The 13,222-nt window shown below is 29.9% G+C and overlaps 1 protein-coding gene across 1 annotated transcript; it reads right to left on the bottom strand.

The window, feature by feature from the left end:
• On the bottom strand, positions 1-6,536 carry LOC102611978 (uncharacterized). The gene is made up of 11 exons (XM_006477973.4): positions 6,081-6,536; positions 5,669-5,857; positions 5,480-5,533; positions 4,374-4,484; positions 3,579-3,641; positions 3,208-3,462; positions 2,990-3,136; positions 2,877-2,904; positions 2,463-2,533; positions 1,121-1,180; positions 1-410 (listed from the first exon to the last, which is right to left on the bottom strand). The coding sequence occupies exons 1-11, from the start codon at positions 6,306-6,308 to the stop codon at positions 342-344; spliced, it is 1,275 nt and encodes a 424-aa protein (XP_006478036.2). The 5' UTR covers positions 6,309-6,536; the 3' UTR covers positions 1-341.
• Positions 6,537-13,222: the final 6,686 nt, after the last annotated feature.

The following is a 13,222-nucleotide window of genomic DNA, read 5'->3' as shown; positions in this document are numbered from 1 at the left end:
TAGGAGGGTCAAAGATCTAGCTAATTGCTTTTTGCTTTTCATTATAACTAACATACCCATTTTATTTTTTTCTTTCCTCTCGCCTTCAAAATGTTTTCTTGTGTAATTATACAACCGATAAATTCACAAATCATAAGAGCTGTTCATTTCATAAGCAAAATCTGCAATTCTTTTCAAAAGAAGAAATGAAAGAATACTTCACCATGTGATATTGATAATCAGCTTTTCCATCCCATCACCTCAGGCCATGGAATTTCCAACAATCATTCTACCTAGTGCTCCATGTTTGACAGCTTGATTGGGTAATGAACAAGATATTAAATTCTGATTGATTGAGACTGCTAAACATTAAAACGAAATAGCATCACATCTCCTTCTTGTACAATGTAATCTTTACCCTCGGATCTCAACTGTAAAAAAAAAAACAAAATTAGCTTGTGTTAGGCAATCTTGTAGGATGCAGAAATAGGTTCTACATCTGCATGACATGTGTACATAGAGAGTGAGTGTGTGAAGGTAGATGCGTGTTGAGAGAGAGAGGGAGAGAGAGAGTCTGGATTGCAGAGATAAGGTAATCCTTCCCCATCGATGAATAAATCACATTTCTGGTGATTGGCTGATGCAATCCCAGTTTAATGGCATTTATAATTACAATTAAAAGTAAGATAAATACTAGCAGCTGTTAAACTGCTGAATCACATTTCTTCAAAATAAAGACTGGGTAAAAACATGAAGGAAGACAGCATTACAAGGACAGGAGTCATCTGACACGTCTAGTAAAGCATTGATACATTCCTATCTTCCAGTAAAATATGTCTAAATATCAATCCATCTGAATACACATATTGCCCCAGCCAAGAATACTGGTTACATTACTAAAATCTATTTCAATATTATAGCTTCTGACAATCAAGAAGTTTCAAATGTGAATCATAGAGTATCCAAGGAGTATCAATAGCCTTCAATATGAAATGAATCGGATACAGATCCTTCTTGAGAGATAATCAAGATGTCTATGTATTTGATTTTCCACAAGTGAGAAGAAATATCGCAACATGTATGAGTTCCAGTGAAAATATTTATAAGATGCTAAATGCTCATGATAATGCAACCAACTCACAAGTCCTTTTTCTCTTGCTGCTGCAAGAGAACCAGCAGCAACAAAATCATCATAAGCCACCTGTTAAACCAAAATAACATGTTATTCCAGCAAATAGATATTAACAAACATTGAAAAAACTGCCACTGATTCCAGAATTCAGTTCTAGTACAATATGTTAATCAGAATGTATGTGTTGTGCATTGGTCGTTATAATACAAACTAAAAGAGTTATGGCCATTTAAAGCACATCCTGAGATTTTCATAGCCAAAACACCTTATATTTACATTAAAACGCTCTAAAAACGTGCTAGCCTTCCACAATTTCTTTTTTATCATCTGCTGTTTAGAAATGCAAAGCACTGCTGCTTGTAACATTTCATGGCCAAAACACACAACCTTCTTTTTACCCCTTAAGGGATGGATGGGGTATTATCTCAATTTTCAATAAATCTCTACCAGAGAGGTCAAAAATCTCTAGCAAATTCAGTTATATTCCGCAAATTATTTGGTTAGCTCAATATGAGAAATGTTGGTAATACTTCCTAATGGAATGGATTAAGGTAGCGTTTACTTTTCGGATTAGAGTGTGAATCCTGAGGAGTAGAAATCCTGGGATTGGGAGTGTGGAGTGGGAGTGGGAGTAGAATGTTTACTTAAACTGGAATGAGAGTGTGGATTACCAATCAGAATCCTAATTATGTGTTTACTTTGTCTTAGATTGGGAGTAAAATTGTCCCAAATTACAGTTTTATCCTTATAAAGAGCTTATAGCCTATAATTAGAAAATGAATAAGAAAATATATTTGTATAATAACCTATCTATTTTATTTTTAATTTTAATTATATAAAATAATAATAATAATTATTATTTTTAATGATGTAAATTTAAATTTTTTATTAATTTTATTTTAATTATTTACAACTAAAAATTATTGATAATGTTCATATGTTATTTTTTAGATTAGTTCAGGGCATTTTTGGAAATCAAAGGAGTGGGAGTGACACACCCACCTCCCTCTGGGAGTGGGAATCCCACTCCTTACTCCAAAAGTAGGTGGGACCCACGGAGTAGAATTCCCACTCTCACCCTTGAATAAGCATGTAAACAACAGAGTGAAAGGACTCCACATTTCCCACTTCTACTCCAATAGGTAAACACACCCTAAATAAACTACTCAATGAGCAGCATAAAGTTTAAAACTCAAAATGCCATTAAATTACAAAGTTTACCCTATGCATCAACCGGACATGTAATCATGTATACACTCCAGCCATGTCTTGCTCAAAAATGAAAATAAGATCTAGGATGGCATCAGAAAAGCAGATCAAAATTTCTGTCTAGGAAGGCTAAAATGCTTACAGTCTCAGCTCGAATGAAACCTTTCTCAAAGTCAGAATGAATAACTCCAGCAGCCTGAGGTGCTGTCATACCTGAATTAGCGCAAAGTAAAATTTCAGACCACAATTAACTAAATTAAGCAGCACTAATACAGTTCTTCTCCATAGTGGAACCAGACCAAGTCTCCCAAGAGAAGGAAGAAAGAAGTCAAACTAAGAATAATGTTTGTCTCTTTTGTTCTTCAACAAACAAATTCTTAGTTAACTAGTTGTTCAATTCATATCCTGCAACTAAACTATGAGTCTGACAATGATGTTGTTTCAAGCTTGAAGCAACTCAAGAAGCCATAAGAGACATCTACATCATTGCTAAGAAAAAGAGAAAAGGAGAATGGTGATTGGATTATGTATCAACATCCAGCAGAACCAAGCTAACCTGCACGTATAGTCCAGGCTTTTGTTTCCTGCAAAAAACATAAAAGCACTCTTTTTAAAAAGACTAATTAATATAGTGTTAAAGAAATTTGAGTCCAATATTATGTAGCTCACCTTTTCGCCAGAAGTGAAGTATGTACGTAACCCCAAAAGGCTATACGTTGACCTGATAAGGTTCCCTAGGCCACTCTCACTGACACCAAGAGAAGTCAAATATTCTACTCTTTCTTCGGATGGAAGTTCAGTTAGTTCTGCCTCGACCTGCAATAACAAGTTTTTAGTTTCCTTTGCCAGTATAGCCATTAACCAACTTAGAACCGGTAGCACTCAACCTGTGCAGAAATTGTCACTCTCCCAGATTGCAAGTCAGATGCAAGATTCATCACTTCATTGACATGGGGATTACTTCCAGGATCAGCTAGATCAGACTCTGCAACATTTGCAACATATATTATGGGTTTCATAGTAAGTAAGCAAAGCTGCTTTATAGAATCCCTTTCAAAATCATTTAAAGTGACAGATCTCGCTGGTTTGCCATCCATAAGTGCTTGCTGAATTTTTTCCAACGCAGCCTTTTCTGCATCCTCCTAAAATAAAGAATGCTGCAGCAATAAATTAAATATACCCAACTCTAGTCCAGTCCTAAAGGCTAGCTAGCCATTTTAAGAGTAAAAAAAATAATAGTAGTAAAATCAACACTAACCTTAAGTTTAGATTGTGAATCTTTTGCCTTCCCTTTTTTGAGCTTCTCCATTCTTTTCTCAATCTGCATTTCTTGTAAGAGATACAATTTAGCTTAATCAGCCACAGATAGGAAGCAAGATGTAATAACCGTTATCAATAATGAATTTGGAGTAAATGAATTCAGAGATTAAAAAATGATTACAAACTGGCACCTTTACCGTACAATATCAATGAAGGTTTCTTGCCAAGAAAAGCATCAGAATTTAAACCTTCGAAAAAAACTAAAAGTATCTGCTTAAACTGAATACATGCTAGAGAACTATCAAATGGGTCTGAATTATCCACAAAATATGAGTTCATGACTAGAATCTCTGTTCTTAAAAATAAAAAAAGAGCATAGAATTATAAAAAATGTCAGCATAATCCATAAATTATGAGTTCCAATATCGATGCAATTCCCTTCTAGTATGTTTCCTTTTCAGGGATTATAAAGGAGCTGTAACTTGGTACTAAGGCAACCTAAAGGCAAAGCAAACTACAATACAAATATATGTGCTTGCAAAATGTTAACAAGCACACAAGGGATACAACAATGAGAAAGCCACTGAATCAATAGAAGAATGCTTAAATCTGCCCTCCCAAAACAAGTAAATCTAACTACAAATTTTTATTAAGCTCTCTTCTCAGTATAAAACCCTCGGAGTAGTCCAGATAAAACCAAAATGTACAAGAGAAAGTAACCGGATGATCTGAACAGGAACCCAAAGCTTTCGTAAAAACAACAGCTGAGTACAATAAGTTCCACATAGGATACCTGATCCAAATCTGAGAAAACAAGCTCTAAGTTGATAACATCAACATCAGACTTGGGATCAACTTTTCCATTCACATGAACAATGTCGTTGTCTTCAAAACATCGCACAACCTGAAAGAAAGAACAACAGACCTGTAATAACATATACTATGAAAGAATAGCTTAAATTTTCCTAACAAACTTAAGAAGAATTTATCAGGCATGATTTTCTCTGAAGAGTTTAAATATTCATAAGTGATTGGTTATCTGATTGAATTCGAAACGAATGATTGAATGCAAATAAGAAATAGAGAAGAAAAAGCCATAGTTCATGAATTAAAATTCATTAGCCATGTAGTGATGATTCACTTTTTGTACACCTTATAATCTATGCAATGAATGCTTCTCATGCTGAAGAAACCTAACCGAAGTCTATTTTATTCTTTTCTTCTTCCAATTTGCCTTTTCTCCAAAAAGTTCAAACATTTGAAACTAGCTCGATTTTTTGTCGTTTTAGGTGAGAAATCCTTTCTGGATTATTAAAGGAAGATCAAGTCTAAATATTGTCACGGTTAAAAATTTTGCTCAATCTCAATTATTCTGCATAAAAACCCTTTGAAAGAGGAGAAAGATCTGTCTAAAGATTTTAAAAAATGATTTGCATTAAAGATAGGAGTCTCAAAATAAATCAATTTTGGCTAAAAGGGCTCTGAGGGAGGCTGCAACGATTTAATCGATTCAATCCACATAAATCAAGTATATGCAAACCACAAGTTTGCTGCAGAAGTGAAGACTAGGATGAAGGACAGAGATAAAATTTCTAAATCCAGAAAGAGGACCGATAAAGCAATCTCTTATGACCATTGGAAGATGAACAGGGCTGCTGCGGCAATACATATTTAGAAACATGCCATTAGAACAAGTAAATCAATGCCACCAATTTTGATCAAAATAAGGGGGTTTAACAATGCTTCCTTGTATTCCTAATGAACTCCCCCATTGAATTAGAGGATCACCAATATCAAGTAAAATAACAAGTGCTAGACTCAAAGAAATTACAGTTGTTTAGGGATGCAAAGTCGAAAACAACCATACAACGACATAAATATGAATGAGGACAGACAAACCTGAAGAATGGAGTCCACCTCACGAATATGTGATAAAAACTTATTGCCCAACCCCTGCACCAACAAAGTAGCGAATGGAAATTGCGTCAACACATAAAGACCTAATCTCCAAGAATAAGAAAAGAATCACTTGCACCAAAAAGGTAAACTGAAAGAATTCATAAAAGACCTAACAGAATGTCACCTCACCTCGCCTTGACTTGCACCCTTCACAAGTCCGGCAATGTCAACAAACTCTACGGAAGCTGGAACAGCCTTTTGGGATTTGCTGAGACCAGAAAGTACATGGAGTCGCGGATCTGGAACAGCAACAATCCCTACATTTGGCTCTATTGTGCAAAATGGAAAATTAGCAGCTTGAGCCTTTCCGTTCTCCACCTACAGACATTAATATTTAACACACTCACACATCATCAATACTCGATAACAGCGACGAGAAAATTAGGGAAAATCGATCCAAAAGTAACAATTTGATAACAATTTATGTATTTAATTAATAGCGGTTAATTGAAATTATGACAGATTATAAATAAATTAAATTTTTAAAAAAAATTAAACTGAGAATTAAAAAAGAAGAAGGGTAGTACGTTAATGTACTTACGACGGCGTTAAAGAGAGTGGATTTGCCGACGTTAGGAAGGCCGACGATGCCTGCTCTCAAGCTCATGCTTATCTTGGAAGCGGAGGAAAATCTCCTTCTAGAACTAGTAGTAGTAATCCCCAAAACGCCGATTAAGTTTGCGTTTCGAGTGAAAAGAGACGACTCCATTGGCTTTGGAAGCAGTGTTAAGGCGGGAATCAGATAATTGCATGCCGCTGTTCTAACCATTTTTTTTTTCTCTCGCTTTGTCTATCGAATGAATGAAAATAATGTCCACTGGTTAGTGTTGGGGATGCAACGGCCGGGATGTCAATATCGGTGCCCGTACTCGTTACGAGAGGATATTCTGGATAAAAATTAGAGAAAATAGTCCCCTTCTTCTTCTTCTTCTTCTTCTAATATTTCCTTTTATTTCTTACCATTCGAATATACTTAATAAAAAGAAAAATACCTTAGCTATTTTGCTTCGTATGAACGTACACCACTTTACTCTACCTTACAATTCATGTATGGTAGACAAATCCTTTAGATAAATATTAGTTATAATTTGGTGGTTGTTAAATTCAATTTTTGTCAATATATTATTAAATATTTAAATTGAAAATAAAAGTCTCTACCTTAGCGTTTTTTTGTTCGTTCTTAATCCTTTTTAACTAATTTTAACTTTATTTTATAATCATTTGTTTCTTATTGGAATAAGAATTGACATAGTTTAGTAAATATTTAGTCCATTAAATTATTAAAATCTCCAAGTAAGTATTTAGAACAATGTCATCTTAAATAATCGTTCTGATTACTAAACTGCGAAGTACTAATATTTTTTACTTCAATATTTATTTGATTTATCTATTAATTTTAATTTTTAAAACATTAAAAGTAAATAAATATTCAACAGTCAAATGAGTTTAGTGAGCTACATTAATGCTATATATCGAATTCGCCCGATCAATGAGTATAAAAAATTATACTCATATCTGATTTTTTTATAAAATAAAAATAAAATTAGATTAAGGTAATATTTATTTTTTTGTCTAAAATCTAAATGGATCTGAATTTTTTTAAAGTCTTAATGGGTCTGAATATAAAAATCTGAATGACATGTTTGTTTTACTTTTTTTAATATCTGAATATAAGTAGCATATTGTTTGTTTTTACAATAAAAAATATCTTAAATTTGGTTGTTTGACATTTATGTCCTTGTAAATTAAAACAAAAAAGAGGATTAAATTTTATAGTTCAGGAAATAAGTTATTTTATAGAGATATTTTTAGAATATAATATTTAGTTGTCATTCAGACATTTTTCATTCAAATAAAAATCACAAAATTTTACTTTTTCTATTCAGATGTAAATATCTAAAAATCAGACATAAGTGCTAAAAAACAAACAAGCTAAGTTTAGAAAAGATCTTAAATTAATAAAATTTCATACTTCGTATATTTAACAAACAACCTCTAAATGTCCAATTATTGTGAGCCCTTACAAAGGAAAATTGTTTACAATTCCTTGTTAGTACGGAAAAATAGGTGAATAAATTTTTTTTTGAAAGCCAAATGTGACACATGATAAATTATTCATTGTACAGCGTCATGGCCTTTGACGTTACATTTGACCTCACAAATCATTTTGAGACATGCAATCTGTCCCTACATAATTATTTTTCGCCTTTGAATGCGATTAGTGATACGTGGTATTTAAAAGATTCTAGGGCTAAGACTTCCTCACTAATAAGTTTTCTTAACCAGCCTTTAAATAAAGAGTAATAATATAGTCACAAATTTTTATATAAATTTAACTTATACAAATTGATGTGTCATAATAAAATTAGTTGAATTAATTATCTCTCGGCCCATATAATTTATTTTTATTATTTTATATTTTCATTCAACTAATGAATTAATATCACATTAATTTATACAAGATAAATTTATATAAAAATTTATAACTCTATCATCACTCTTAAATAAAACACGTCGTTATGAACATTCCAAAACTGCTAACGTCACTCAACTCCAAAAATCCAAATTTAAGCCGCTTCCCCCTCTTCACAGACAACGCAAAACTTTGTTTTTTTTAAAAGAAAAGAAAAGACGCCTCCCCCTTTCCTATACCTCAAAAAAGTATAGCAATGAGGAAATTAATTAAACAAAAAAAAAAAAAAACTGGCACGTAAAGATTTTGAAAAAGGAAAAATCAGAGGATCAGTCAAGTTTGGATTTCGTTTCGATTTTTTGTTAATTTTTTAAAATTATTTTTTTCTATTTTTTAATTGATAAATGGAGAGAGAGAGAGAGATGTTATTAATTTTATCTGTAATTTTATCATTACTTGCTTAATAATTTTCCAAATCTAGCATTACTTGATCTACAATTTTATCAAACATGAAAACGTTTAATTTTTTACAGAATTAATTCAAAAATTAAATGTAATATATAAATATATATAAACATTAATTTTTAATTAATTCTGAAATTTTTTCAAAATTAATAAAAAATTATCAGAATTTCCTTACTTTTTTTCATATTTTTATTCAATATATGGATAATAAAATCAATAGTCACTGAAACAGCTAAAATAATGTTAAGTTTATTCAATTGAGATATTTAATCTGTATTAAAACTAATATGACATCTTATATTTTGCCAATTGATAGAGTTACATTATTCATTAGAATTTAGTGCCATAAACATACACGACTCATGTGTTTGGTTACTCACCCTCCTAGCTTCGCTCTACAGTGTAAATTATAAAATCTTAGAGTTAAAGGTTAAGGGTTTTAGTATGGTCCACTCATTTTTTGGCACGTTAGCATCTCGTAGTAGCTGATTAGTTAATTAGGATAAGGATATTTCGATCCATAATTTTTGTAAATCCATCACACTTTTAAAAAGTAATTACAGTGAATTCACATCAATTTTAAAAAATACAAATAATTTTTTTTATATAGTTAATCAATCAAATCCTTTTATTATTTTTTTTCTTAGGTTTCTTTGAGCATATTTGATCATAAACTTTAATCTAAATTTTATTTTACTATTTTATTATTATGAATCAAAACGACCAAATTGCCCCCAATAAACATGATTTATTGTATCTAATAATTTAGATATTTAATTTTATAACTTATAATCTAATATTTTTAAATAAAAATCTAATAATAATTATTTTCACCACCCTTATATGAAAATAACATATATTTAATAGCCTAGTAATTTACATGAGTATTGTATCATAAAGACAATATGTTAGTTTAATTAAAGTTTAATAATCATACTAATAAAGTAGTATCAAGAAAAATGAGATATTAAAGTTCAAGTAAATTCTTGGTTGTTTTATCTTATAAGTGTAAAATAGTCTATTTAAACTTATGCTGAAGCAATCTTTGTAAACAAATATAATTAAAAAAATTAAGTCACAGAAAAATAATTTAAATTATATTTAATTAATTAATTCTCCGAAATTCTTCTTTATTTGAGATTTTCAAAAAATAATCATACATTTGTAAATATTTGTTAAAAATTGGCTGGGTTTTGCAAAAAACTGTCAGGCGGAAGTATCAGACCCCGTTAGTTATAGTTTAATAACAAAGAAGTCCCTGTATTTTTCAAGAATATCAAATTAGTGCATAAATTTCTATTTTTCTCGATAGTCCCCTATTTACTAAAGAGTGTTAATTTGGGTTAATCACGTTCAAGATTAATGACAAGCATTAATCAGGTCACATTCAAGTTCAATTGCTTTACTCTGAATTCTGAAATGAATAAAACCTTTCAAAAAAATTTTACCATCCTTATAAAATGATAGGCGGCAATTTAGTGGTGAATCCACCATTAGATTGCTTGTATTCTTTATTTGTATATTCTTTATTTTTGCTATGGTTACAGGGGTTATCGTTTACATCTTTAATTTTCTTCCCATTCGATCAACTAGAGTAGAGAGTGGAGTCAACGCAAACCACCATTAGTGCAAAGTCCAAGGAGTCATCCCAACTGTAAATTAAACTGTTTGATCAAACTTTAGAATCCACCGCAATCGCGGCTGAAAGTCACCGCCTCATCGTAATGTCATCGTTAAATAATGAGTTATATACAATGGTTTGTTTTATTATTATATTATCAAATTATTAGATATTTTAACACGGTTGAAATTAGTTACTCTCTAAATCTATAGTTTTGGAAGCATAAGTATTAGTATTTATGTATGTGCGATGGAAGCAAATAGGCAATTAAAAAATATTAGCATACAATTATATTCGAACATGCGTGTAGTCAAAATAAAATTATTGTTTGATTATTCTACTTTGTATTTATTGAAGTTTTTTGCTATATTGAATTATAATGATCCTTAAAAGAAAAAAAATCAGAATTTATTTGTTTACATTTAGGATTGATCAGAATAATGGGATGAAGTGAGATATTTAACGGGATGGGAATATGACAAATTTTTGTCCCAAAAAAATAAAGGGACGAGAATGAGATTTTTTTTTATCTCATTTGCATATACAAGACAGGACTTAGATTGGCAAATCCGTCCCGTCCCATCCCATCCCATCTCATTGCCAACCCTAGTCACGATTATTAATATTTCTAACTGTCAATAAAACGTTGGTAAATATTATTTATTTTTTGTCTTTTGTGCCTTTTGTATTAAACTTTGTTCTATCTTTTATACATATAGCTAAACAAATTTCTCAAAATTATATTTGTGATCAATATAACAAATTTTAGTGAATATATAACTTTAAATTTACCATATATTTGTTGGGATTATGTGCTCTTTAAAGCATATTAATTTTGTTATTTTCTATTAATAAAATATTTGAGATATTTTTAAAAAAATTCTTAATTGCATAAATATTTTGAATAAGGTCCGTTTAATCATAATATATGTATTTATGTGATCATCGTATAAATTCATAGAAGACATAAATACAAGTTATCTTATGATTAAATAAATTAAGTTCACAGTTGATAAATAGAGTTTAGCGCTCTATTTATGTTTAGATTGTAGTAAATTCATTAAATGATTTGTCTTAATCGCATATGAATTTACTAATGTAGTTTGACTATATTGAACTGGATCACATATGAGATTTAATTAATCTTGACTGACTATCAGACTTATTACATCTCATAGGCATTAATTTTATTGTAATCTCAATCTTGAGTTAAATTATAGTTTCATGCTTGTGGTTGTCTTTTTATTTGAGTTACCAATGAGCGCGACATACATTTGTAGTCAAGATTACCTGGTATCTTGGTGAAAGCAATTATAAGTAGTGAGATTATAGATTAACAATATAGAATTTGTACAACACATCTCTTGATGGATTTTCGGTGCTTGATCATAAAATTCTCTACCCATAGTGTGTCAACATAATTAGTATGTTAAAAATGATCATTAGAGAAAACCAGTAAGTGTCAAGGAACAATATGCAATTAAATTAATTGGACAATTAAGATATTAATTTAATTAGCAATGTGGGACAAAAGATTGTTCAATAAAGAAACAATGTGGCATGGGTTGAATTATAATTCGAGAACATTATCCTAGATAACATACAATTATGAAGGTCAACTCCAATATTTTATTGGAGTAGATTTAGAACTAAATAATCAGGTTAGTTTAATTACAGACTTAATTATTGTAGCTACTATTGTATGTACCCATATGATCTCCAAGTTAGCTCATTTAATTGATAGCACCACTATTGGATTGATAAGTAAGATAACTAGCTATTTAGGTTAAAAGCCTAAATATATTATTTAGTGAGAGACTCCTTTTAATATGCTTGTGTATAAGGGGCCTTGTGTTATTTTTACAAGGTGGGCTCTTATAACAAAAACAAGTGTAATGCCACTTTTGGTTTCTCTCTTATTTTTTTTTTAATTTAAATCAAATTTAATTTAATAGAGTTAAAAAAAGGGAGAAAAATAAAGAGTCTAGGGAGTCCACCAAATAGAGATATAAAATGACTTGTTTTCTCTAAAAGGACAGAGTAGCCACAATATACAAATCTGAGAACAAAGATTTTTTCTCTCTAACTTTGAGAAAAAAAAAATTCTCTTGATTGTTGCTTTTAGTAGTGATAAATGCGTCCACACGTCAAGTGCAGATCAAACTTGAGTTATAATCTGGAAGATCATTAGTGACGGATCATGATCTAACAAGATTGGTGGTGACAGATCGTGATCTGAGAGCCTAGAGTACTTCAACCAAAAAGCAAATGTATGATTTTTAGATTATAGTAATTCTATATGTTGTATAAGAAATGCGATCCAAATATTTCCGCTCAAAAATATTTTTTTAAACCAACAATATTAATGTATTTATTAAGTTAAAATATTCAATTAATTATACTTTATAATTTATTTTCATTTAAATGATTATTTTATACATTTAAAAAAAAGAATATTATTTATGTATCACCTTTGTTTTATCACATGTACATCTAACTACCTCGAAATTTTGACATATTTTTTACACCACTTTTGTTTTTTAAGTTTGCATCAATAAATCACTTTGATACTAAAAAAATGACCAATTTACCCCTAAATGAATTAAAAGACTTTTATTATACAAAGTTTTAAAAAATAAAAATTTATAATTACAAGAATACCCCTAAATTTAATAAAAAATAAATCTCAAATCCAATATGTTAATTTTTATAATTATAATTTCATTTAAAAATTATTATGTTAATTTTTTGTAATTATAATTTCATTTAATTTCCCTAAGGAAGTTTCTTATTATTAATTTTAGGAAGTTTACAACAATTATTGGAAGTTTTTCTCTTCATTTTAACTTTTGCAGACTTCCCTATACATAATTTAATTACAAAAATTAAATGAAATTATAATTACAAAAGTTATAATTATAAGATGTTAATTTTTTATAATTATAATTTTATTTAAAAATTATCATCTTAGATTTTGAGATTTATTTGTTTTATTGAATTAAGGGGTATTTTTGTAATTATAATTTTATATTTTTCAAAATTTTGTAGAATAAAATAGTATTTTAATTTATTTAGGGGTAAAATAGTTATTTTTAATGTCAAAGTGGTTGATTGATATACGTTTAGAAGTAAAGGTGGTGCAAAGAACATATCAAAATTTTAGTGGATTAGATGTATATATGAC

The sequence above is a fragment of the Citrus sinensis genome, chromosome 3 (assembly GCF_022201045.2).
Source record: "Citrus sinensis cultivar Valencia sweet orange chromosome 3, DVS_A1.0, whole genome shotgun sequence".
NCBI lineage: Eukaryota > Viridiplantae > Streptophyta > Magnoliopsida > Sapindales > Rutaceae > Citrus > Citrus sinensis.
Note: the sequence above shows the minus strand (reverse complement) of the source record. Positions and strands in the feature narration are given on the sequence as shown.

Excerpts from the sequence above, each read along its gene's own strand:
- LOC102611978 (XM_006477973.4), bottom strand. The coding sequence starts at position 6,308 with ATGGTTAGAACAGCGGCATGCAATTATCTGATTCCCGCCTTAACACTG. Across the intron at positions 5,534-5,668 it reads AGGGTGCAAGTCAAGGCGAG|GGGTTGGGCAATAAGTTTTT; the intron begins GTGAGGTGACAT and ends TTGTTGGTGCAG. Across the intron at positions 1,181-2,462 it reads GTTTCATTCGAGCTGAGACT|GTGGCTTATGATGATTTTGT; the intron begins GTAAGCATTTTA and ends TTGGTTTAACAG.